Source organism: Harpia harpyja, chromosome 1 (genome assembly GCF_026419915.1).
Source record: "Harpia harpyja isolate bHarHar1 chromosome 1, bHarHar1 primary haplotype, whole genome shotgun sequence".
In the NCBI taxonomy this organism is placed as follows: Eukaryota; Metazoa; Chordata; class Aves; order Accipitriformes; family Accipitridae; genus Harpia; species Harpia harpyja.
The window spans coordinates 57,117,037-57,140,161 of NC_068940.1; the positions used below are offsets into that span (position 1 = coordinate 57,117,037).

Here is a 23,125-nt window from a genome sequence, read left to right on the forward strand (position 1 = left end):
TGTGTTACCCTTTTGACAGGTACTGTAGAAATACAGTGCAAAAAGAGGGAGTGGATTTTCCTCAACTAAGACAGGACATGGTTACAGAGTCACAGGGAGGATAAGAGAGACAATGAAAGAAATCTTGATTTGTTAGTTTTGTTCTGTTTGGGTTTTTTTTACTTTCTGCCCAAATATAATGTTTCCTTGCCATGCTGGTTCCAGAACCAATTGTCTGTCTGATGTTTCTGGTTGTACTGCAGGCTGTCAAGCTTAGTGCTTCTGCCTGAATTCCCTCAAAGTCACTAGTAAAGTTCCTTGTCTTTTCTTCTTTCTCCTCTTCTTCCCAGCCTCCTCTGCCAGCACGGACTTTGTTTCCAACTTTGAGGCCAACTTGATTAGGTGTCCCCTGGGATGTCTTTATCCTGATTAACCCAAGTGTGTCTGCAGCATGACCTACGGTGCTCCCGAGCCTGAGAACATGATGCAAAGGCGTCTGCGGCAATTCTGCACAGAGCTGGCATGGAGGAAGCACTGCTTGTGCACTTGGGTTTCACTTGTGTGCTTATAGGTCATAGGCTGGGATCATCAATACAGGAAAGCCCTTAACAACTACCTGAGAAATACACAGAATGTTTAGAATTCAAAGGACTTCCAGAGCATTGCCATGCCCTTGACAATTGGTTACTATGTGTAATTATAGCATAACATAATTATTCCGCTAGTCGTCTTTATCATTCTGCAGTATGGGAAGTAATAAAGTCTGCTGTGATTTGTTTTTCAGCCAAAAAAGCCGTCTCTGTAAGCATACTACTGAGCAAGAAAAGCTACTGTTGTGGTACAATCAAATAAACAGTGTTTATTCTCCCTGCCCCCCTGCCTCCCTAGAGTTTTACTAATATCTTAAAAGCAGGTGCTTGATTTGATCCTGTCAGTGCTATTTTGCATCTCTATACAGAAGAAGGGTGGCCCAAAATCAGAAACAGAGGAAGGGATGATGTTAGTTTAGGGATACATTACAAGAAATGGGATAATACAGATTATCACTAGCAATTTCAGTTTATCAGGGTTGCTTTGCAAGGGGCTTTTGTCCAACATTTCTAGGCCAATTTATTAACTCATTGATCCATGCCCATGTGTTTCTGAATACTTTGTTTTCCTTGTCTCTTTCGCTTTATTGATTTCACTGTACATCCCTGCGCTTAATCTAGAACTCAAATGTATGATGGTTTTGTTATCATTTGTGGTGTCACGGTACCTGTGAGCCCCATATGTTTAGGTTGTTTTCTTCCCTGCCTCTCCCTCTGTCCCCCACTCTGTTTTGAAAAGAGCAATTCCAGAGGGGGGCTGTGCTCCCCATTTAGGTGAAGGCTCTGTTTTCCCTCCAACACAAGATGCCTTGTCAGAGGTTTTCAAAGACTGGTCAAGGACTCGTGCCCTCCCTGTATTGCTTCTGCAGGTTGTGGGCTTGCATCATTCAGTACTTCTTGAGAGTCGATTCACGCATTCGTCTCCTTTCACAATCATGAGGAAAAACTGAGTAAAGGAGATCCTCGGGTTAGGTAGGGTATATACATCTGTATGTGTTCTTCCCTTTCCCCCTCCTTGTACTGTGACGTACAGGTTCAATACTGTACTAATCAGCATCTGGCTCAGCCTACTACATCCAGTTGTTTCTCCTGATAGTGCCAAGCCAGAGGCTGGAGACATCTTCCAAGTGTTAAAAACATGGGCTTGTCTCAGAGCTGACTGGGAGGAGGGGTTGTTCTCTTGCTGTTGGTGACAGAGCAAGCTGGCGATGGGAACCCCAGTTACCCTGGCTGCTTGTCAGGCCAGGAGGGGCCGACATGGGGAGCTCAGAAACGCGGCTGGAAGGACACCGTTCAGCTGCAAGCCAGGGCAGAGTAGAGCTTTCATTGCAGTGTTGTTTTGTTTTGCTTTGGGATGTGTTTGTCCTACAAAGGGGCTGGTCTTTGCCACGGCTTGGCTGGAGGGCTGAGGTACTGACACAGTGGATCCTGTCTGAAGCAGCTTTTTGACCAAAAGGTTTGGACAGAAAGACTAAGTTATGAAGAACAGGAATGGGTCACTAGTGAATAGGGAAGGGCCACCATTGGGAGCAATGGGTTGCTACTTCCCTCACAATTTTCATTTTATACTGTCTTTATTTCTGCTTCTGAGCTAGAAATCTAGGAAGGTGGTTAGTGAGTTGAAACATGGGAAATCAAATACTTGAGTATTTGGAATGGCAGAGGAAAAAGTGAGAGCTGGGTGGTGCAACAGGAATATCCTCTCAGATCATGAACTTCTGTTCGAGTCACTGGAGATTTTCAAGGTGATGGGGGGTTCATTATTAAATAACTGTAGGTGCACTGCTTTTATAGAAAACAAAATTGGATAAGAGAAGCAGGCAGCACATCAGCCTTCTCAGCGATGGGCTGTTCACAATAGAGTGGTTGGCAGTGCTTGCAGGACTCCCACTGAGATGAATGTGGTATGTAAAATTACATGTCTGAGGGCAGTGATTCATTATTTACTCAAAGCATATGAGATACCGTGAAAAATTAAATGGAAGATGAACATGGAATGATGCAAATCTCAGTAGCAAATCCGGCTGTAGTGTTTGGGACTCTCTTACTGCCTTCACACTTCCATAGGTATGTCCTCTGCTTTGCCAGCCATAGGACAGTCTGTGCAGCAATGTCTTCTGGTGTATGTTTCTATTGTCTACTTATTTCCACCCGAATTCTTTATTTATATACATTGTTTCTAATCTTCCATGTCTTCAGGAAGAAGCAGCTGAATCCCTTGAAGTATAGTTGTTTGGCCCTCAGGTCTAAGAGGGTCTTCTGAGGATTGTGAAAGTCTCTTGTTCCCCAGACTAGAATCTTTGCAGTGTTGGCCTAACAGCAGTGACAGAACATGACTGGAATTACTGTGGCTGCTTTGCAATGATCTGTAGATAAAGCAACTGTGCTTTGTCAGCTCAAAAAAATTGGAGAAAATGGTATATTTTCCTGAAGCAAAGGGAGATCTTGCTTTTAGTTAATCCAGCTCAGCAGGAGGAGGAAGCTTGGTTCAATGTTGCATCATGCAAAGTTGGCCGAGTTCTGGTTGCAGACACTGGTGACGATGGAAGGTGCTGAAGCTATGGCACAAGATAATTTGTATACATTTCAAGATGAGTTACAGAGTGCTAGAAGTTAAGAGAAGATGCAGCTTGAAGTTGAACTTTACATGATGCAAGTGAAAGAAAACCCTTACCCCTGTTTCTCACCTCAATTTAATTTTTGCAGAGATGCTTTTCTGAGAGTACAAAACAAGAAGTTTGGGGGATGGGAGCCCTATGCAACTACATCAGACATCCTAATGTTGAATAACAACAGCAATCTGTCATACAAACATATCAAAATAATTGGCTGTGCTTCATTGGTAATGTTGATCAGACTGCATGGCAGTACCTTCTGTCACCAAAATGATTTACAGTAAGTGTGCAGATGTTATTTACAGTGCCCTACTAATTCTTCTTGAATGAGGGACTGTATTTCTTCTTTCACATGGTAATCTTAGCTCCTTTTAAAGTGAGCTCTCTTCACTCTCCACCAAATTATTTGGAACAAATAAGTAGTTAATTAAAATGTCTGGTGCTATAGCACTGTTTGAAGTTCCATATTAGCAAAATTTTGGCTGAGCTTGGTAGGAATGAAGGGAAATGCTCCTACTCTCAGAAGAGGTGTGTTATGGTCTTTCACAAAACTTACTGAACACAAAGTTTTTCCTTAATGGTATATTTTTACCCAAGTCTGTGGTAGTTCTTTTCTACTTCCATTCTAACAATCTAGCCAAATCCTTTACTTGCTAAATAATAATTTGTATGAAATGACCACAGTGTTTTTAGGGTTTTTTTCCAGTTAATCCATTAAAAACAATTTTACATTGCAATAGACTGCATTCGGGTACCAATTTTAGTGTTAGACTGTCACATTCAAAAAACTATCTGATTGAAAGCTGTGGTTTCAAATTTCATTTGCATTACATGCACAAAAAAGTTGGAAAGAGTTAAAGTATCTGGGGAATAAAAGTACTGACTTCACATAAAATATCTTGAAGTGTAACAGAGGTTCTTCAGGTTTACATGAAGAAAGTATTAAATAACTGTCTTCTTTCACTTAGTAATAATATAATTTGAGTGGAAAAACAGTTTTTGCTTTAAATCTGCTGCAAAACCATTTCCACTGTGGGTCTCCAATGTGATTCATTTAAATGAAAAAATCAGCGAGTTGCATACTTCCTCTGTTGTGGTATTTTTATTTTTACTTGATACAGCATGTAATTCTAGAGTGTTTAGTGTTTGAATTTCCAAAGGAAGCAAAAGCTTCTATGATGGCTAAAATGGGGATGCAGAATAGATGACGATTGCTACTTTTTTATGCTAACTTATTTTTTTTCTGTAAAAATCAAGGTGAAGAAATTAAGTATTTAAAGAATTTTAATATAGGAAAAGCACAGATGTTCATGCATGGCTATGTCTTCAAAAATTGTGGAGGAGAGGTAGACATTTGCCTTAAGCAGTTGTTTATCCTATTAGGATTATGGCTACGTTACTTGCCTGTATCATGATGGTTCTTGTTGCTATATAGACTACCTCTTGAATGCTTATTCACTTATTTTCCCAGTGCATGCTAGAAGTATTAATTTATTGCACACTTGCAGGACTGAGATGAAGAGAGACCAGAACTTGCAGGACTGAGATGGAGAGAGGCCAAAATCAAAGCCTAACACCCACAGAAGCTAGGAACCATTTAGTCCCTGAACATGACTGTGGGGCTGTGCACTGATGGCTTGCCCAGATCATGAAGGTTCCCATGGCAGCATCAGTGGCTGAACCCTTAGTTGATGAACATTGTCTCGGTGCCTTGATCGCAAGACAATTTCTTTCTGATTCTTTTGGATGTGGATTATAAAACTGAAGACTGGCAAAGAGATGACTAATCTGCAATGAATAGTAAAAGTAGGGCATTGTCCCCAGATGCCATGGGTGGACAACTAGTAATTAGGCAGACATGGAATGAAAGGTGTAGGGGGAGTTTTTGCTTGTTTAAGGGAAAACTGTTAAGTGTCTGAATGTACTGGAATCTGTTGACATTTAGAATATGATCTGCAGCTTGAAAAGTAAAGCCTTTCAACACAAATAATTTTTGCGGTCCAATTCAGGCACAGGACTGCCATCCCATTATGTAAGGAAAAGCAGAATGAGTTCCTGCAAAAAGGAGAGCAGCTCTAATGCCTTCTGTCAGTAGAGAAAGGCTGCTTTGTATATACCACAGATTTTGCTTGTCCATGGGCTTTACTTTTATGTTTTCTCTCTCTGGATGCTAGGGATTTTGAAACATGAGTTTAAAGAAAGATTGGGAAAGAGAGAGTGTTACTGGGCATAGCATGGACTAGGAATATGTACTTATGTAACTCCTACATGCAAAGGGGAATAGGGCTGCATAAAAGAGACTTTGGTAAATATCAGGAGAAACACCTAGCAGGATCTGTTGTGGTGTGGTACAGTTTTCTGCTGGAAAGCAGCAAAACCTCCAAGGCCTGAAAAATCTTTTAATTAAACTGAACACAACACTTGACAGTGTACTTGAGAAAAACTTTCTCTTTAGAAAGATGGACAGGATGACTGAAAAGGTTAGTTTAATCTCCGTGTTTTATCATCCAATTAGTGTATTAATTGCCTTCTCACAGCAAATCCAGCCCTGGAAAACATTTAGAAAGTGTTTTCTTTGCAAATGTCCTCATACCTTCAGAAATGTCTGACAAATCTTTAACAGAATGGGTTAAAGGGCAGTCACTGAGGTTCAATTGTTGCTTAAAACTGTTTTACAGGGAGAGGCTTTTGAGTGGTAGAGTAAGGTCTGGCATTGATTTGCTCATAGGGCTGTTATGTGCCTGCTCAGTGCAGACATAATGTGCCTAGCTGTGAACTAGGTCGTCGGGAAACCTACCTAGCTATGAACTAGCTAGTTGGCCTCCCAAGAGCAGTGGCAGTATTTAGATCTGTTCAGACTGTAAAACCCACCAGAGAAGACAGAGGCTTTCAGGTAGAGCCTAGGCTGAGCTTTGTTGCCCACTAAAGCTTGGTTAGGTCCACTCCGGATTGCAATCACAGCATTGACTCTACGATAGAGGCATAACCGTTGTCTGCAAACCCAGCTGGAAAAGAGCCAAATATTCTGAAAACTTCAGAATTTGGGGAGTATGTATCTGCATATCTTGCTGTCTCCACGTGGATCCACTTCAGAATTACAGCTCAGGCAAGGCTCAGTCAAAATAATCAATATGTGTGGAAGACTTGCGTGAGCTAAAAAAAATTTAAAAATATGCACATATAGCCCTGCTGAGCTTCTGATGTCTCTTCTCACAGCTTTTTGAAGCTGTAAGCTTTTTTTAGATCTCTGATCAAAATGCACAAGCAGGTCTTGATATCTTTTTTTCTTTTCCATCTAATAGCAGTAGTTTAAAATAGAAAATGGGTAGAACGAAGGAAAGCAGAAAAGGAGAAGCTTCCAGATGTGATTATGTGTTAGAATAGGGCATTATGGAAATTTTATATTGTGCCTTACTGTCCTAAGTATTGGTATCAATGAATGTTAGGTCAGGTTCACACAGCAATCAAGTTAGCCTGTATAACTGATGGGAAGCTCAAAGCACAGCAGGATACTCCTGAGCCTTATGCTTTGTCTAGGCAGCAGTCAACGAAATGGCTTGTCTTGCATCCTTGCATGTTGCAGATACTGTTAGGCCAGTCTGCCCTCGAGTATGCATCCAGCTCCTTTTGACACTTGCACACTTCATATTTTAGTGCAATATGTAACTCTGGTTTTTTGCTGCATTCAGTTCCTGCAAACCAGTTACAGCTCTTAGCACAAATGGCTGCGGCTTGCATTTTGAATTACGAATGTGCCCTGACTGTTTCATTGCTTTTTGTCAACAACAGGTGCACAAGGCCAAATTCTGCTCTCAGTGATGTTGGAGAAGATCATGGGATCTGATCTTTCACATAGATGTCTGTTCAGGGTAATTCACTTAAGGCATACCCTACGGCATTAATAGATATCAGACTGGGACCCCTGATTTCTGGAGATGGACATATATCCCTTAAAATACAACCTATCCAGTGGACTATGATTGATCACAGCTCACAGGACAGTTAGTGGAGTGGATTCTGAACAGACCCTGTTAGAACAAGAAGATTACTGTACAGTGCATTTTGTAATGTCTGTATCTATTACGCTGTGTTAGCTTGCCTTGCCAGGGACCATAGACATCCATAAGGAGAGCTAGAAGTGACACTGGTAGACTTCAGAAATCACTGTCGCTATATAAAGCAAAGGAATATCCTCCTAGGAGAGACCGAGGGTATACCAGTGCAAAATTTCTTATTGCAAAGCTCTGTATTGCTTGCAGAGTCATTGCTGTTAGTTGGCTACACATTATTTATTTTGTTTGATGTAATGTTTGTCACCTGTTCAAAGCTTGAAGCATTTAACATGTGCAATGGAAATATTTTCAGTACAGTAAGCTGGATATTCTGATACCTAATTGAACAGTCCCCTGAGTGGGTGTTTATATATCATGTAGAAAAGCAGGAGGGGGAGAAGGATGTACAGCCCAATCGCAAGGTGTTCTCTGTTTCTAAACCTGCAACCTCTGCCTATTGAAAAAGCAGGCCTTGAAGTATACCTGGAAGATAAAACTGGTTTCCAGCTTACCAGGTAATCAAGCGCTCTCAGACCTAAACAATGGATGTTTGTTCAGCAACCTCACATTTCAATTCAGAGTAATTGAAGCCCTCCACAAATGAAAAACTCAGCAACTGTGTGAATATGACGTGTGACCTTTTATTATTCAAGAATCTACCTCAGTTATGCAGAAATATAGCAAATATCCTGAATTTCACTTGGAAATATGTTCGTACTCAGTGGAACACTTGCCAGTGATGAAGTCAGAACTGCTCTGCTGGGCAGTGGTTTAATTTTCCTGAGCTTTCCCTTATGTCTGTCAAAATGTCAGCATGTCAATTACTTGTGTTCATTGCTCCCAGATGGTTTGGTGATCTATGATGGAAAAGAATTGTAAAGCTGGTTGGTGGTTGTTGCTGCTGTTGTTGTTGTTGTTATTATTATTATTATTAATAATAATAATAATACTTTCAGTGCTGTTAGCTTTGCAATATCACTTGTTGAAATACAGAACAATTTAATTTTATTTTATTTTGAATTTGGGAAATCTGTTTCCACTGGTCTACATGACGATTAGGCATTTGCAAAATCTAGTCAGTCTTTATAATTCTCGGACCCATAAAGTTCAGTCCAGTACACAACACTATAGCTAAATAAATAGCAATGTGCCCTTTGACTCTGGCACCCTTTAAAAAGTTGGTACTTCTGACATGAGAATCTGTTGAAGCATGGGATAGGAACTTTCCTCCAATTACTTCCCAAAAGCAACACCTCTTTTATGTGTTAATCTTCTGCCTGTAGTTAACGTGGAGTATGTATGGTTAACAACAAATATTAACTTCACTCTGCATTACTGTTTCCAGTATCCTATAAATATACAAGCAGGATGTAGACCTGGTGTAGCAGTGCTGGGAGATACCCAGTTTTCAGCAATGCAAACCTGCTGCCTTTCTCAGGCACCAGCACATACTGGAAATATTATATAATCCTCCTGTCCCAGATGATCTGCCTAGAGAAAGCAAAGGAAACATCCATAAATTTAAAGTGGCCTTTCCCTTCATAGAGAAGGAGAAATATGACTGGAAAGAAAGTTGCAAAACTGAAAGAGGAAGGAGGACCAGGCATATCATTTAAAATGCTGAACACAGAAGCTGACCTGAATTGGTCTAAGGATACATATAGTCTAGTATTCTCCTTTTGATCTATTTGAAATTATTCTGAAACGATGGGGTATTCTAGACAATGAATAAACTCCCCCTACAGAAAGTTTCTTCTATTCCTTGTGACATACAGCTCTTACGCTGAGGCTGAGAGGTTTTAGAAACTGTCAGACAGAACAATAACAAGGAAAAAAAAAAAAAGAGTATTATCTAGTCACATCAAACTAAAGGCAGCCAGCTGTTCTTAAGAAAACTAACAACCAGTGGGAAGTAATCAGTGACTTTCCTGAAGGATCAGTCTTGGGACTAAACTTGCTATTTTCATTAATACCCCAACACCAAAAAGAAAAATGAGGTACTGAATTGTACTGATAGCGCAAATCTTGGAGTTTTATCCACAATAGGAGGATATTTCTCTTTTCAGTTTGCTGTCTTTAGGTAATCAAAATCTTCGAATACCTTTGTGCTCATCTTGTACATTAGACAGAGTTGTGTAAGAAAGTACCTTTTTTTGTGAGCATAGCACACATTTGGGGCCTGGTCTCAATTAATTCTGTCCAGTGATTGATACCTGAGATGCAGCTCCACTTTCACAATCCAAATTCTTTTCAGATCAATTACATATCTCTGAAACTAAGGATGTACTGGTAGATGCTAGCTAAGGAACAAGAATTCTCTCACATAAAGCCTGTCTGAATGCAAGAGGGAGAGAAAGACTGGCTGTACTGGTCATATATATTTAAATAAGCTTACTGATTAGAAATGCCTTGCAGGGAATTTTATACCATCCAGATTAACGTCTCTCTTGCTATTTTCTATGCGTTTTTCACAGTCACAGTGCTCTTGGGTCCCTAGGTTGCTGGCAAAGGTTCATATTAAGATAGTGTTTAGGATGACTAAAACTTCCCAGCCCAAATCCTTGAAAACACCCAGTATAAGCCTTGCTGTCTTCTTGTTTTTCTTACCTTGAGATGAATCTTAAGAATTGGCAATCAGTCTGGAAACTGAAGTTGATTCAAATACGGTGTCTGCTTATTAACTTCAGTTCTTTAGCGTGTCCGTCATCCTATGTGATAAAAAGCAAAAGCTGTTAACCTGAAGCCCTTTTAATTTAAAAAAACAAAACCAAAAACTGAAACAAAAACCTCTTTTGTTACTGTGCATAAAGTGTTGTGGGATTTGAAATGCAGATAGCCTCTCTCATTCCCTCCCACCTGATAAAAGCTACCTCAAATGGTTGAATTGCAAGGAATGCTGCATGCCCTATTTCTTCAGCTTTGTGGGTCATAGGATATGTGGTTGGGGCAGCTTTTCTGTTTCCTGCTGGATTTCAGGAGAGTGCTTGACTCTTACGGTGCGAGTGCCAAAGATAGTATTAGTTTTAATATGTGTTTAAGTGTAGTTACAGCATTTTAGAAATTATACAGTTCCAAGTGCATCCAGGTCAGCAAAAAAGACTCTCATTGACATGACTGGGTAGTGACTCGTGCTGTCTACAATCAGTGGCATGTGCTTCCCTTCTGTCAGAGACTGGTGCTATTCCAGCACTCTGATTTCCCTTACACGAGCTACCTCGTATCTTCATATATAAATGCACACAGACAGAGTAGCAATTCCTGTTTCCAGGTTACCTTCCAAGAAAAGCAAGGTACCGTAATCAGTCCTATCAGTAGGTTAGGATCCAAAGGGCCTAATCAGCTTAGTAGACAAAAGCTTTTCACAGTACTGATTACAGATGGAGCCTGACCATCAGTTAAAACTCCTCTCTCTGAACCTTTGTTTTTCAGAGAAGGAAGGGCACATAAGGGAAATTTCAGAGAAGATCCAAAAATAGCAGGTGGCTGTCACTGCTGTGCTGTGCTCAGTTTTAATCATCAGCTTGGAGAAATAAAATGTCTGGGTTGCACAGGGATGTACAAATGTACATCTATTGTTTAAATGCCAGAAATGGTATGGAGAGATACGGGTTGTATATATGAGACTGCAGCTCCTGACAGACCTTTCTACCTCAATTTTCTCACACGAAGCTCTTACCTTTCCACTTGGTTATTTAAAAGTTTTAAAAGACATTAGTGGTCTTCTGGTAAAGGTGTTGCAATGACATATATTTTATTGCACTTTTTGACCTGGGGGTGAGTATTTAAGATGTTTGCTTTCATTCACCAAACTTAATAAAATGAGAAGAATTTGCACCAGTACAGATAAATACTGGGAATTTATCCAGCAAATGGAATGTTAACTGTGCTGTTTGGTTTTTGTTTGTTTCTTTTAAATTTGTGAGTGTTTTTTCCTTGGGTTTGGTTTCTTAGATTTAGAAACGTTTGGTTTTCTGCTTTTCAGTTTGTTATAGGTGGCAAAGAAGGCATGTTGGCTTTCTATAGTATTGGTCAAATACCAACCAAACAGACTCGTATTTTGTTCATTTTAAGTAATTGCCATGATTTCATGAACAATAGACTTTTCTTTTGAAAGGGGGCAACCTAATTAATGCAGAAGAACGCTTTCATTGCTGCTATCTCAACTTCAAATATATTGTATAAAAAAGCTATCCTCCACCAGAAGCCACATGCTGCCTCATTAAAAACAAAACCAGGAAACATTTTATTTACTTTGAAAAAGACTCTATCAAAATAGAAATAGGGGAAGGGAGGAGAGGCTGCAGCTGTTGCAGTCAAAGTTTCAACTACAGAGGTCGTCTTTTTTTTAACGCTTGTCAAATTTGACAAGTTCATGTAGCTTTTGGTTTGCACAGGTGTGCATATGTTTACATATATTTACTGGTTTTGTTTCATGCCACCAGATAGTATGCCACCAGTTTAATTGTTTAATAAATCAAGTGGTGTTATATAAGGTTAGAAGTGATGGTCAAAACCAAACATTCTTGGTTTGTTTTTCACTAATAGGGCTTTCACTTGTGTGTGGATTTCAGTTATTTGGCTTCCAGTGCATATGCTTCAACATGATTAATAAATTCTTTTAGTTAATCTGAATGGCAGCACCACTTAATGTGCAATTGGACGACTCAAAACATCATCCACCCCAGAACTGAGGGCCAAGCAATCTGTACAGTATTAGCTTTGCGCTGATGCCAAGCAGTCAGCCAAATTTGAGTCCAAAAACTGAAAGAAAATGCATTTCACTTAATTACGTATTTTTGGCTATTTAAATATCCAAAATCATTTCACCAATTACACATATTTGTTTTGTTCTCTACTACAAAAATCAAAAGGCAATTCATGCAATTAAGCTGATCAAAAGAGAAGCTGTTCCAATACTTGTTGTTCAACAGTATTTGAAACTCCCAAAAGAAATCAGTGAACTTAACTGCTTTGCTTTCCATACTTGCATCCTACTCCCAAAATGCAAAAGGATTCAATTCACTAATTTTCTGCCAGTTTGTAATTCATAGACATAGAACAGCTCCGTGGTTTTGGTGCCATCTTACTACATTAGTCTCTAGTAACTTACAGCCTGTAGGAAATCTATGCAGCTTTTATGCCTATCAGTAGCTCAAGCTAGATATTCTTGTTCTGTCTTTCTCCAATCCTGTCTCTTTAAATGTTTTCAGAAACCTCATGTGACATTCTAGCCTGCTCCATCTTTATCCCATGCTAGACTTGATTTCCACTCTGAGAGAGTTGGTTTGGATCATCTGTGAAATACTGGGCCAACAATAAAGATGACCACTGTCTGGGTGACTGCCATCTCTGCAAGAAATTTTTCCCAAACTAGGGGTTTTTTTATTTCCGATACTGATTGAATGCTCTGCTCTCACAACACCACCTTCCTACTATAGGCAAGGTGGTAGAACATAATGTCTGTCATCTGTTAAACTTGTTTTATTATGCATCAACATGTTTATCTTCTTTGCTAGGCCTGGTCCAAGACCCGCAGTGAGACCTTGTGGTCCCTTTCTATTCATTGTCTAGAGCAGCACTTTCCTTGGATCCGTGTATGCCTTTTCCTACAGTTGTTTATCAGTATCAAATGCATTAAGTCCAATTCAGAGTGTAAATACTTGTTTGCCTATTTGGGTATGAAAATGTTTGGGGGTTCGAAACATTCAAGTGACTGCAGCTAGTATATGAAGAACGTGGAGGTTTGGGGTTATTCTTCGAGTGGGCAAAAGTGGAAGAGGATACCAGAGGGGCGAAATGACTGAAATTCCCTGGGCCAGAAATTTACATTAAAAAGAAGAGAGAACTAGGAACCCTCTATCTCCTTGCTGCTAATTGACCTCTTCAGGCTCTTTGAGGTGGAAATATTGCATGCCAATATAGTGCAAGTAAGGAAAATGTATGTTAGGGAAGTCTAGAGCACATGATGCATGAGAAAAGGCTGAGGGAAACTGGTTTGTTCAGCCTCCAGAAGAAAAGGTGAATGGGAGATCATATTGCCATCTTCAACTTCCTAATGGGAGGGCAGAGAACAGACAGAACCAGACTCTTCTTTAAGGTAAGCAGGGGTAGGAGAAGAAGCAACAACCACAATTTGCAATACAGGAGATCCCAGTTTGACACTGGGAAAGAAAATTTCACACACGAGTGGTCAAGCACTGGAAGAGGTTGCCCAGAGAAGTTGTGGAGTCTTCATCCTGGGAGATACTCAACCTAGACTGGAAAGGGCCTTGAGCAACCTGAGCAAATCTAACCTACTTGGAGCAAGAGGTTGGACCAGATGACTTTGAAAAGTCCTTTCCAACTGAAATAGTTCTGTGTACCTATAGCTCTTACTCAGTTGGTCTGTGAGGTATTGGGATTGATTGGGTGCATTACTGTTTGGGCAGGTGAGAGGGCAGCTGAGGTCTAGGGGAAGGAGAATGTTTAGAAATACCATTTAATTTATATAGGTTCCCTAAACTTTATTTGTCTGTCCTGTGGTTTTGAGAGGCTCTGTAAGGTGTCTTCCTTCTTCTCTTTTAACTTGAGGATATATGGTTGTCCTGCGTCTGCCATTAACACTATACATAAGTGCATCTGTGTTGAGACTGATACCTCAAAATTGAGCCTCAGTACAACAGGAATTGTTAAAAGACTGAACTGGACGTCACTGGTGCACTCGGTGAGCACAGCCAGACACAGGTTTCAAAAGATAGACTCAAATGGCTTGCCATAGGAGGGTCTTGGAGATAGAGTACAAATTAGGATATTTTATGCATTCTGTCCTAATTATATTCTTATGCCTAGAAAGATTAGAGAAAGAACAAACATGACTTTCCTTTAATAAGAGATTAATAAGGACATGGGGGAATGGACACCTACACTCTGCTATCTTCAAACACACATGCTGTGATGCATAGTATTTCTAAAAATGGGAGAAATGCTGAGATGTTCAGATTGACATTTCAGTGCCTGTCTGATTTCAGTGTCTGTCTGAAATATAGGGTTCAATAATCCTATTACATTTGTCTGGCACACTCCTCCTTCTTTAGCAATGTGCCTCCCATAACTGCTATAATAAGACAGAACAGCCAAAGCCTAATTCTGTGTGCCTCATCCTATCATTCAGCAAAGTTACATCGTCATCAGATGCAATCTATTGTTTTCTTTCCTGCTGTGTGGTATTGATTTTTCTAACCTTTCCTAATGTTAAATTTGTTTGGCTTTTTAACTTTCTTACCAAAGGTTAGTGTTATTAAATTGAGCAGGTATCTATAAAAATAAAAGTGTTATTGCCTATCTTGCAATTGTTATACTGTCATTAAACCCTGGCTGCATCGGAAAGCTCTGTCTTCAAGGTTTTTGTCAGTCAGGAATAATATGGTGAAGGTTAACAAGAACAGCATTTGAATTGTCGTCCAATTCTGTGGTATAAAATATTGGATTTGATATGTCAGGAGCAACAGATTTATCTAAAACTCTCTTACCATCAGTGAACATGAACTGCACAGATATTAATTCCAGCAAGGCTGTAAAGAGGATGCAGGAAGATGCGAGTGCTGCTGCCTGTCCACTTCCCCAGTGCAGTCTAACCATGCCAGTCTCTTTGCCATTGTGTCAAAAGGAGCAGTTCTGAATCTCTGCCAATTCCAGAACTGGTTATCTGCTTGATGTGGAAAGAGAATGAGAAATCACAGTTTAATTTGAAGGAAGTGGTGGCTTTAATGGTGGCACTCTGTCAAAATTTTTCAGTATGATCTACAGCAGTACTTGTATGAAGTGTCAAAGGTGCAGACAGTGAGTAAACAGTTTCAGGATACCACTGTTAAGCCAAGTTTCGTTTTTAGTTACTGCTGCCACAGTACCCTCTTGGTTTCAATATCACGGGTAGTGACCTGCCTTTAATGAATTGTGCGTTTGACATCCTGTTTACACATTTAGATTGCATCTCTGTGACATGTATTTGAGGCCTTTTATTCTGAATATGGGCAAAAGACAGTAGCAGGTCTGAACGTAGGATGTCTATGTGTGGTGCATCACGGCTTTCTTCTGGAGCTGTGGTAGATGACCTACGGTGCTCTCCAGCCACCATGCTGACGTTATCTTGCCTTGGTGGTACCTTGTAGTTGCTCTGAAATATTTTTCTTATCAAAGAACATCCTGAGAAGCTAGGCAAGAACTAACCTTAAGTGAAATGTTTTTAATAGTAGAAAGCACAAAATAATAAAATAATTTGAGCTGTTGTAGATCATCACTTAAAAAAAGAAAAAAACACAGACAATTTGGTATTCCCTGGGTGGAAAGCAGAGTTGCAGCCTACCTGCAGCTGCCAAAACCTGACTGTCCAAGGAGGAGATCAGGCTTGTTAGTGACTGCAGGAAGGAGTATTTCAAAGTGCTGGAGGAGAGCGGGGGTTAAATCTTTTATTTATAAATTGGTACCTATAAACCACTTACTTCTGCCAGCGCTGTGAAGCCAAGGAATGGCCCTGGCAAAAGATAAAAGACCATCCTTCTCTATTGCTAATTTAAGAACTGGTAACTCGGGTTCTGTCTCTTCCCCCATGCTCAGCAGTACCTGTCCCTGCCATTGATTTAGTCTTCATCTGTCACGTTCTCGTGCTGTTCAAAGGCTGATTGTGAAAGACTGGGGAGGTTCTGTCTGTTCACAGTTTCTCACAGCTTGGTCTCTCTTGCCACTATCAATGCTGATAACGAGACTGTCTGAGAGCACCCTGTTCTTAGTGAATGACACATCTTTTCATTTAGAGTAGTTTTGATTAACAAATTACCTTCAGTAATTTTCAGATCCAACTGTGAGCTTTCTCGGTAGGCCTGAACATCCCTGTACCTTTCTTGGGCTCCCTTGGTGTCTCTGGCTGGCGTTGCACAACTCACATGTTCATTACAGACTCCAGATGGCTTGCGTCCCTTCTCCCCCCTGCCAGTTTTATGTTTCAGCCTTTCCTGGTGAAGAGTGGAGACATGGCAGCTCTTCAAATTGTATGACGCTTAGCACTGAGTCCAGGCTCCAGCTGCATTTTCCCTAGCCTCTTCGTGGTGGCAGCAGCATTGCTTCACCTCACTGGGCCTGTTATTACTACTTGAAAAGGTATTTAGAGCAATAATAAGTATCAGGCTACCGCTTCTGACCAGGTTTCCTTTCAGAAGTTTTTGAGGAGGGAAGAGAAGACGTATAATAAAAAGCATGCTGTTATCTCCTCCCTTATCTCTTCCACTTCATCCAAATCCCCTACTGCATGATGGTTTTGTTTGGTTTTATATGCATTCTGGCTGTGCGGGGAAGCATTTCGGTGATAATGTATGTCTTCCTATTGGATGCTCATTATTTTGTTGGCTGCAATCCACTAAACTCCATCCATGCACACTGATCTGGGAAATTTTGTCTTCTGTGCCTTTGTTTTTACCACTAAGGTAGAAGCAACTTTAATGTTTGGGGTTTTTTTCTGATGTAACAAAATAATGTACTTTATACACACAGGCACACGTACAAAGATTCTGTAGTCTCTATACTTTTCTCTTATCAGTTCTTATTGTGTATAGCAGAAACATAAAATCTGTCAGATAAAGACAAAGCTAGGAGGCTTTTAAGGGGACCTTGAAGTGGTAGGAGAGGGAACCTCTAAATCCATTGTGTATTGTTCTTATTTTAATTTATGCTGCTGTATTGGGTATTTTGTATCCTTGAAACCTCTTTGAATAGTGACTTTATGTGGTAGATATACTCCACTTTTCCTCACTCAGCTTTTTATCAGAGGCTTAGGAATTGCTTTAGCTCTCAATTAAGAAATCTGAACCCATGCTCTTCTCCACTTTAACACGCTCTCATCCATATTACCCCACTGCAAGGAAATTGTTGTATCACTGCAAATTAACTAGTACTGTGCGCTGGTGCCGGGAAGCTTGAACGCTTTTGTATGCTTACATTTATACACATTTGAATATATGTAACAGAAACGTAGTAACTGTAGCACCAGAGAGGACAGTCATTTTCCTGGAACCTGATCGTGAAAGTTACTGATGACCCAGGGTTAACTATACCAGAACTTGTCAATCCAGCAGAGCATAGTAGAACATGCTTATCTAAACTCACAAATGTACTCGATGGGTTTTGAATATCTACTCCTGTGCCTATCAAACTGCTGTTTCATAACAATTTGTTCCACTGGGACCTACAGTCTTTGGGCTCTGCAAGAATAATAGTATTTTACTTAATTCTGCATCTCCATGCAGAGTCTTTAGGAGTTCTTGACTGCAGTTAATTTCACCAAAGACAGCATTAGTTCTCAAAATTGAAAGATGACTGACATAATTTTTTTTTTCTCTCTGTTTTGCTGCTTCTTCACCAGGGATGTGAGTTAATTGAGACCATGGATCAGGACCTCACAGATTTCACCAAGTGCCTGCAGATACTCCAGAAGAAGATAGAGAAGAACAGCCTCCAGGTAAAGGCAACACATCTTTTGTCTCTGGTTCTTAGTAATTACTCTTCCTCTCAATGTATTTAGTTTATGTTTTAAGTTTGCACTGAAATGAAACAATATTTTCTGTAGCCTTGCCATTCTGCGGTTTTGCCATAATTTACTGCACACCTTGTAAGCATTGATGCTTTTGCTAAAAGGAATTACGCAGTGTGTCAATGAACAAGCATTGGCTTTCTTAAAAGGCAGCTTGTATTGATCTCTGTTAATGAACTACCCAAAGTGCAGAAGAGCTGTTGTGGCTGATGTTCAAAGCAAGAGTCCCACTTCGGCATGTAAATATATTTTCAAGTCTTGGCACGCTCAGCCTTGATGTTCATCTCCTTCCTCTCCACTCCCAAAGGTGAGATAGGAGGGGGAATCTTATCCTGCCAATATTACGTATGGTAAGCAATACCTCCTTCTGCAAAAGGTTCCCCTGGAATCAAAGGGAACCTTTGCAGAGCAAGCAGTGCACTAAACTTAAAAGGAGCCATATGGAGTTGTCAGCTGCTCATTTCATTGGAAAGGCAAAGGAGGCAACATTCCCCCTCCCCTTCCACAGTTCGGTTTTGGAGGCCCACTTGTTTCATCTCTCTGAGATGCAACATTAAAATTCCTTGGGAATTTCCAACATGATGAGTCGATGGCAGATGTGCTCTTGGGATTGCTGCCCTTTCCTCCCCATGGAGCAGTCATTCGTAAGGGCTGAGCTCTCTCTTCGGCTCTATATGTATGGGTGAGAGGAATTGAGAGGAAACAGCTGCTGCATCCTCTTACCAACAGTGAGGGCAAGAGTCATGTAAGAAAATGAAAACAACAGCACAAGATGTAAGGAGATGTGTAAACCTCCTCTTTTCCCATTTTCATTGTAGCAGGGTAGGAAAGTTGCCTGACTTCCTGAGATCACTGTACTCCAGCAAAGCAGAAAGAGATGGAAAGGCCAATACCACTCCCTCTTTCTTCTCTCCTCACTCCAGGCTGATAAATTATTAACAAGGTTTTGCTTAAGCTATTTGGAAATGTCTTGATCTTCTAAAGGAAATAGATGTCCATGGGACGTTTCAGAGTGCTCTTGCACAACGCCCATCTGCAGTTGTGTCTCCTCTTGCTGCCCTCAATACATACTGTTGTTCATCAGGTTTTTTTCCCCATCAGTATAGACAGAGATGGGAGGGTTTCTCTGTTCACTTCTCTTATCTGTCTGGCTGTAAGCCAGGAAACTCTTATATGATAGCTTATATTTTTCCCCCTATAATTTATCATCACAAGAGCACAGAGGGCTGTCTTGCCATCTAGGACACGAATGTAATAAGTGCCATCAGAACAGATGAGCCACCTATGCCTAGGATTTGTTTTGACTTTGGCAAGTAAGGTGCTTCCCTCTTAACAGAATTACCCGTAGAATGAAGAACTCAAGTGTTTCCTGGATTCGGTTCGTTATCAAATCCCAGCTATTGCTATAGAGGGATTTTTTTAAGCTATCACAAGAGGTTTTATAATGAATAATCAATGTGTGGTTAAAATAAGAGCAATGGGAACATGACAGCTACAGATGTGTTTCAACAATAAGTAGCCTATTTGTAAAACTTTGAATTCTTTGATCACTCTCCTAGGTAAAACCCTGTTAAGTTGACTAAAGGATACTGCATTGTAATCCTTGATGATATTTGTGAAGTACAAGACAGACTGTAATTGCAGTAATTGTGTAGACTTCATGCCAATGCACTAAACCTAAGATTTCAGTTCGGTTATATTTTCATGCTGTTACATGTAAGATGGGCTTTAAATACAGTCTGAGTTTTTCAGAGGTGCAAGAAGTAACACAGATATGTTTTCTAAAACTAAGTACCATGTTCATTAAATCCTAGCAGCTTCTTTCTTGCAGTGTCTGTTACATAAAACATAGTAAGATGCTATCAGCGGATTCATGCACGCTACCTAAAGCATGCATTGCTATTTTTGGTCTTCTGCATTTTCTGACATAAGGAGTTTCAAGAAGTTGTTGATTCAACTTAGGCAAATAATACATGAAACTTAAGCAAATGGAACCCAAAACTGTATCACAACTGTATAAATTACTAGTTTGGGTTCCAATTTGCCCCTTGTTCAGAAGCGTTAGGTATAATTTGATAGTAGGAGGCTTGGTGAGTCTTCTGTATGTCCTGATAATGCAGTGCTTAGCTTGATGCTTGGTCCCCCAGTAACACAGAGATTCTGATCATTTGCAACATATACTGGCCTCAGTCCATGGATGCAACCACTTGCCTCCGCTGAAACTCTAGCCTCTTTAAATACCTAAATTTGCATTTAATTTCATCATCTTTATGGGTAACATTCTGGCATAAAAAATGTCAAGTGGTAAGGAAACAGACTGTTCAAGCCATATATCTAAAATGCCGCTCCAGTTTCCAAACAGAGTAGAAGGACTGATCTTATTTCTGATCCTCTTGAAGGGACTTCTGAGCCAATTTTACGAGAAGTGAATACTGGATACTCTGACCAGAATTAGAGGGGCCCTGCCTCCAGCCAGGTGGAGGAAAGGGATAACCGGGTCTATTGGACTGTGTGGATTCGATGGCCTGGCATGTTAGACCCACAGGAGTATAAGGCTCTAGTAGACACCGGGTCACAGTGCACTCTAATGCCATCAAGTTATAAAGGGGCAGAACCCATTTGTATTTCTGGTGTGACAGGGGGATCCCAAGAGTTAACTGTATTGGAAGCTGAAGTAAGCCTAACTGGGAATGAATGGCAGAAACGCCCCATTGTGACTGGTCCAGAGGCTCCGTGTATCCTTGGCATAGACTATCTCAGGAGAGGGTATTTTAAGGACCCGAAGGGGTATTGATGGGCTTTTGGTATAGCTGCCTTGGAGACGGAGGGCACTGAACAGCTGTCTACCCTGCCTGGTCTCTCTCAAGACCCTTCGATTGTGGGGTTACTGAGGGTTGAAGAACAACAAGTGCCAATTGCTACCACAACGGTGCACCGGCGGCAATATTGCACCAACCGAGACTCTCTGATTCCCATCCACAAGTTGATTCGCCAACTGGAGAGCCAAGGAGTGATCAGCAAAACTCCCTCACCCTTTAATAGTCCCATATGGCCAGTGCGAAAGTCTAATGGGGAGTGGAGACTAGCAGTTGACTATCGCGGCCTGAATGAAGTTACGCCACCGCTGAGTGCTGCTGTTCCAGATATGCTAGAACTTCAATATGAACTAGAGTCAAAGGCAGCCAAGTGGTATGCCACAACTGACATATTGCTAATGCATTTTTCTCAATCCCTCTGGCAGCAGATTGTCGTCCACAATTTGCCTTTACTTGGACGGGTGTCCAGTACACTTGGAATCGATTGCCCCAGGGGTGGAAACGCAGCCCCACCATTTGCCATGGACTAATCCAGACTGCACTGGAAAAAGGTGAAGCTCCGGAACACCTGCAATACATTGACGACATCATCGTATGGGGCAACACTGCAGAAGAAGTCTTTGAGAAAGGGAAGAAAATAATCCAAATCCTTCTGAAAGCCGGTTTTGCCATAAAAGAAAGTAAGGTCAAGGGACCTGCTCAGGAGATCCAGTTTTTAGGAATAAAATGGCAAGATGGACGTCGTCAGATCCCAATGGATGTGATCAACAAAATAGCAGCTATTTCTCCACCGACTAATAAAAAGGAAACACAGACCTTCTTAGGTGTTGTGGGGTTTTGGAGAATGCATATTCCAAATTACAGTCTGATTGTAAGCCCTCTCTATCAAGTGACCCGGAAGAAGAATGATTTTAAATGGGGCCCTGAGCAACAACAAGCCTTTGAACAAATTAAATGGGAGATTGTTCATGCAGTAGCCCTTGGACCAGTCCGGGCAGGACAAGATGTTAAAAATGTGCTCTATACTGCAGCTGGGGAGAATGGCCCTACCTGGAGCCTCTGGCAGAAAGCACCCGGGGAGACCCGAGGCCGACCCCTGGGGTTTTGGAGTCGAGGATATCGAGGATCCGAGGCTCGCTATACTCCAACTGAAAAAGAGATATTGGCAGCATATGAAGGAGTTCGAGCTGCCTCAGAAGTGGTTGGTACTGAAACACAGCTCCTCTTAGCACCCTGACTGCCAGTGCTGGGCTGGACGTTCAAAGGGAGGGTCTCCTCTACACATCACGCGACTGATGCCACGTGGAGTAAGTGGATTGCACTGATCACACAACGGGCTCGCATAGGAAACCCCAGTCGCGCAGGAATTTTGGAAGTGATCACAGACTGGCCAGAAGGCAAAGATTTTGGAATGTCGCCAGAAGAGGAGGTGGCACATGCTGAAGAGGCCCCGCTGTATAATAAACTGCCAGAAAATGAGAGGCAATATGCCCTGTTCACTGACGGATCCTGTCGCGTTGTGGGAAAGCATCGGAGGTGGAAGGCTGCTGTATGGAGTCCTACACGACAAGTTGCAGAAACTGCTGAAGGAGAAGGTGAATCGAGTCAGTTTGCAGAGGTGGAAGCCATCCAGTTAGCATTAGATATTGCTGAAAGAGAAAAGTGGCCAGTGCTCTATCTCTATACTGACTCATGGATGGTGGCAAATGCCCTGTGGGGGTGGCTACAGCAATGGAAGCAGAGCAACTGGCAGCGCAGAGGTAAACCCATTTGGGCTGCTGCACTGTGGCAAGATATTGCGTCCCGGCTAGAGAATCTGGTTGTAAAAATACGTCATGTAGATGCTTACGTACCCAAGAGTCGGGCCACTGAAGAACATCAAAACAACCAGCAGGTGGATCAGGCTGCCAAGATTGAAGTGGCTCAGGTGGACCTGGGCTGGCAACATAAGAGTGAGCTATTTATGGCTCGGTGGGCCCATGATGGTTCAGGCCATCAGGGAAGAGATGCAACATATAGATGGGCTCGTGACCGAGGGGTGGACTTGACCATGGACACTATTGCACAGGTTATCCATGAATGTGAAACATGTGCTGCAATTAAGCAAGCCAAGCGGTTAAAGCCCCTGTGGTATGGAGGGCGATGGCTGAAATATAAATATGGGGAAGCCTGGCAGATTGACTATATCACACTCCCACAAACTCACCAAGGCAAGCGCTGTGTGCTCACAATGGTGGAAGCAACCACCGGATGGCTGGAAACATATTCTGTACCCCATGCCACTGCCCAGAACACTATCCTGGGCCTCGAAAAGCAGGTCTTGTGGCGACATGGCACCCCAGAAAGAATTGAGTCAGACAACGGGACTCATTTCCAAAACAACCTCATAGACACCTGGGCCAAAGAGCATGGCATTGAGTGGGTGTATCATATCCCCTATCATGCACCAGCCTCTGGGAAAATTGAGCGATACAATGGACTGTTAAAGACTACATTGAGAACAATGGGGGGTGGA

The 23,125-nt window shown here is 41.4% G+C and overlaps 1 protein-coding gene across 7 annotated transcripts in view; it reads left to right on the plus strand.

Moving 5' to 3' along the window:
- The window catches only part of TPK1 (thiamin pyrophosphokinase 1), a 324,730-nt gene that overhangs the window by 168,300 nt on the left and 133,305 nt on the right, over nt 1-23,125 (plus strand). For 6 of the 7 annotated variants that reach the window (XR_008236464.1, XM_052795439.1, XM_052795420.1 and 3 more), the window contains one exon: nt 17,627-17,722. Coding sequence is in view for 6 of the 7 variants with exons in the window: in XM_052795420.1 (XP_052651380.1) it covers nt 17,627-17,722 (96 nt within the window). In the remaining variant the exon portion in view is untranslated. Of the gene's footprint in view, nt 1-13,251; nt 13,334-17,626; nt 17,723-23,125 lie in introns of those variants that run through there. The other variant, XM_052795428.1, reaches the window with a different exon arrangement.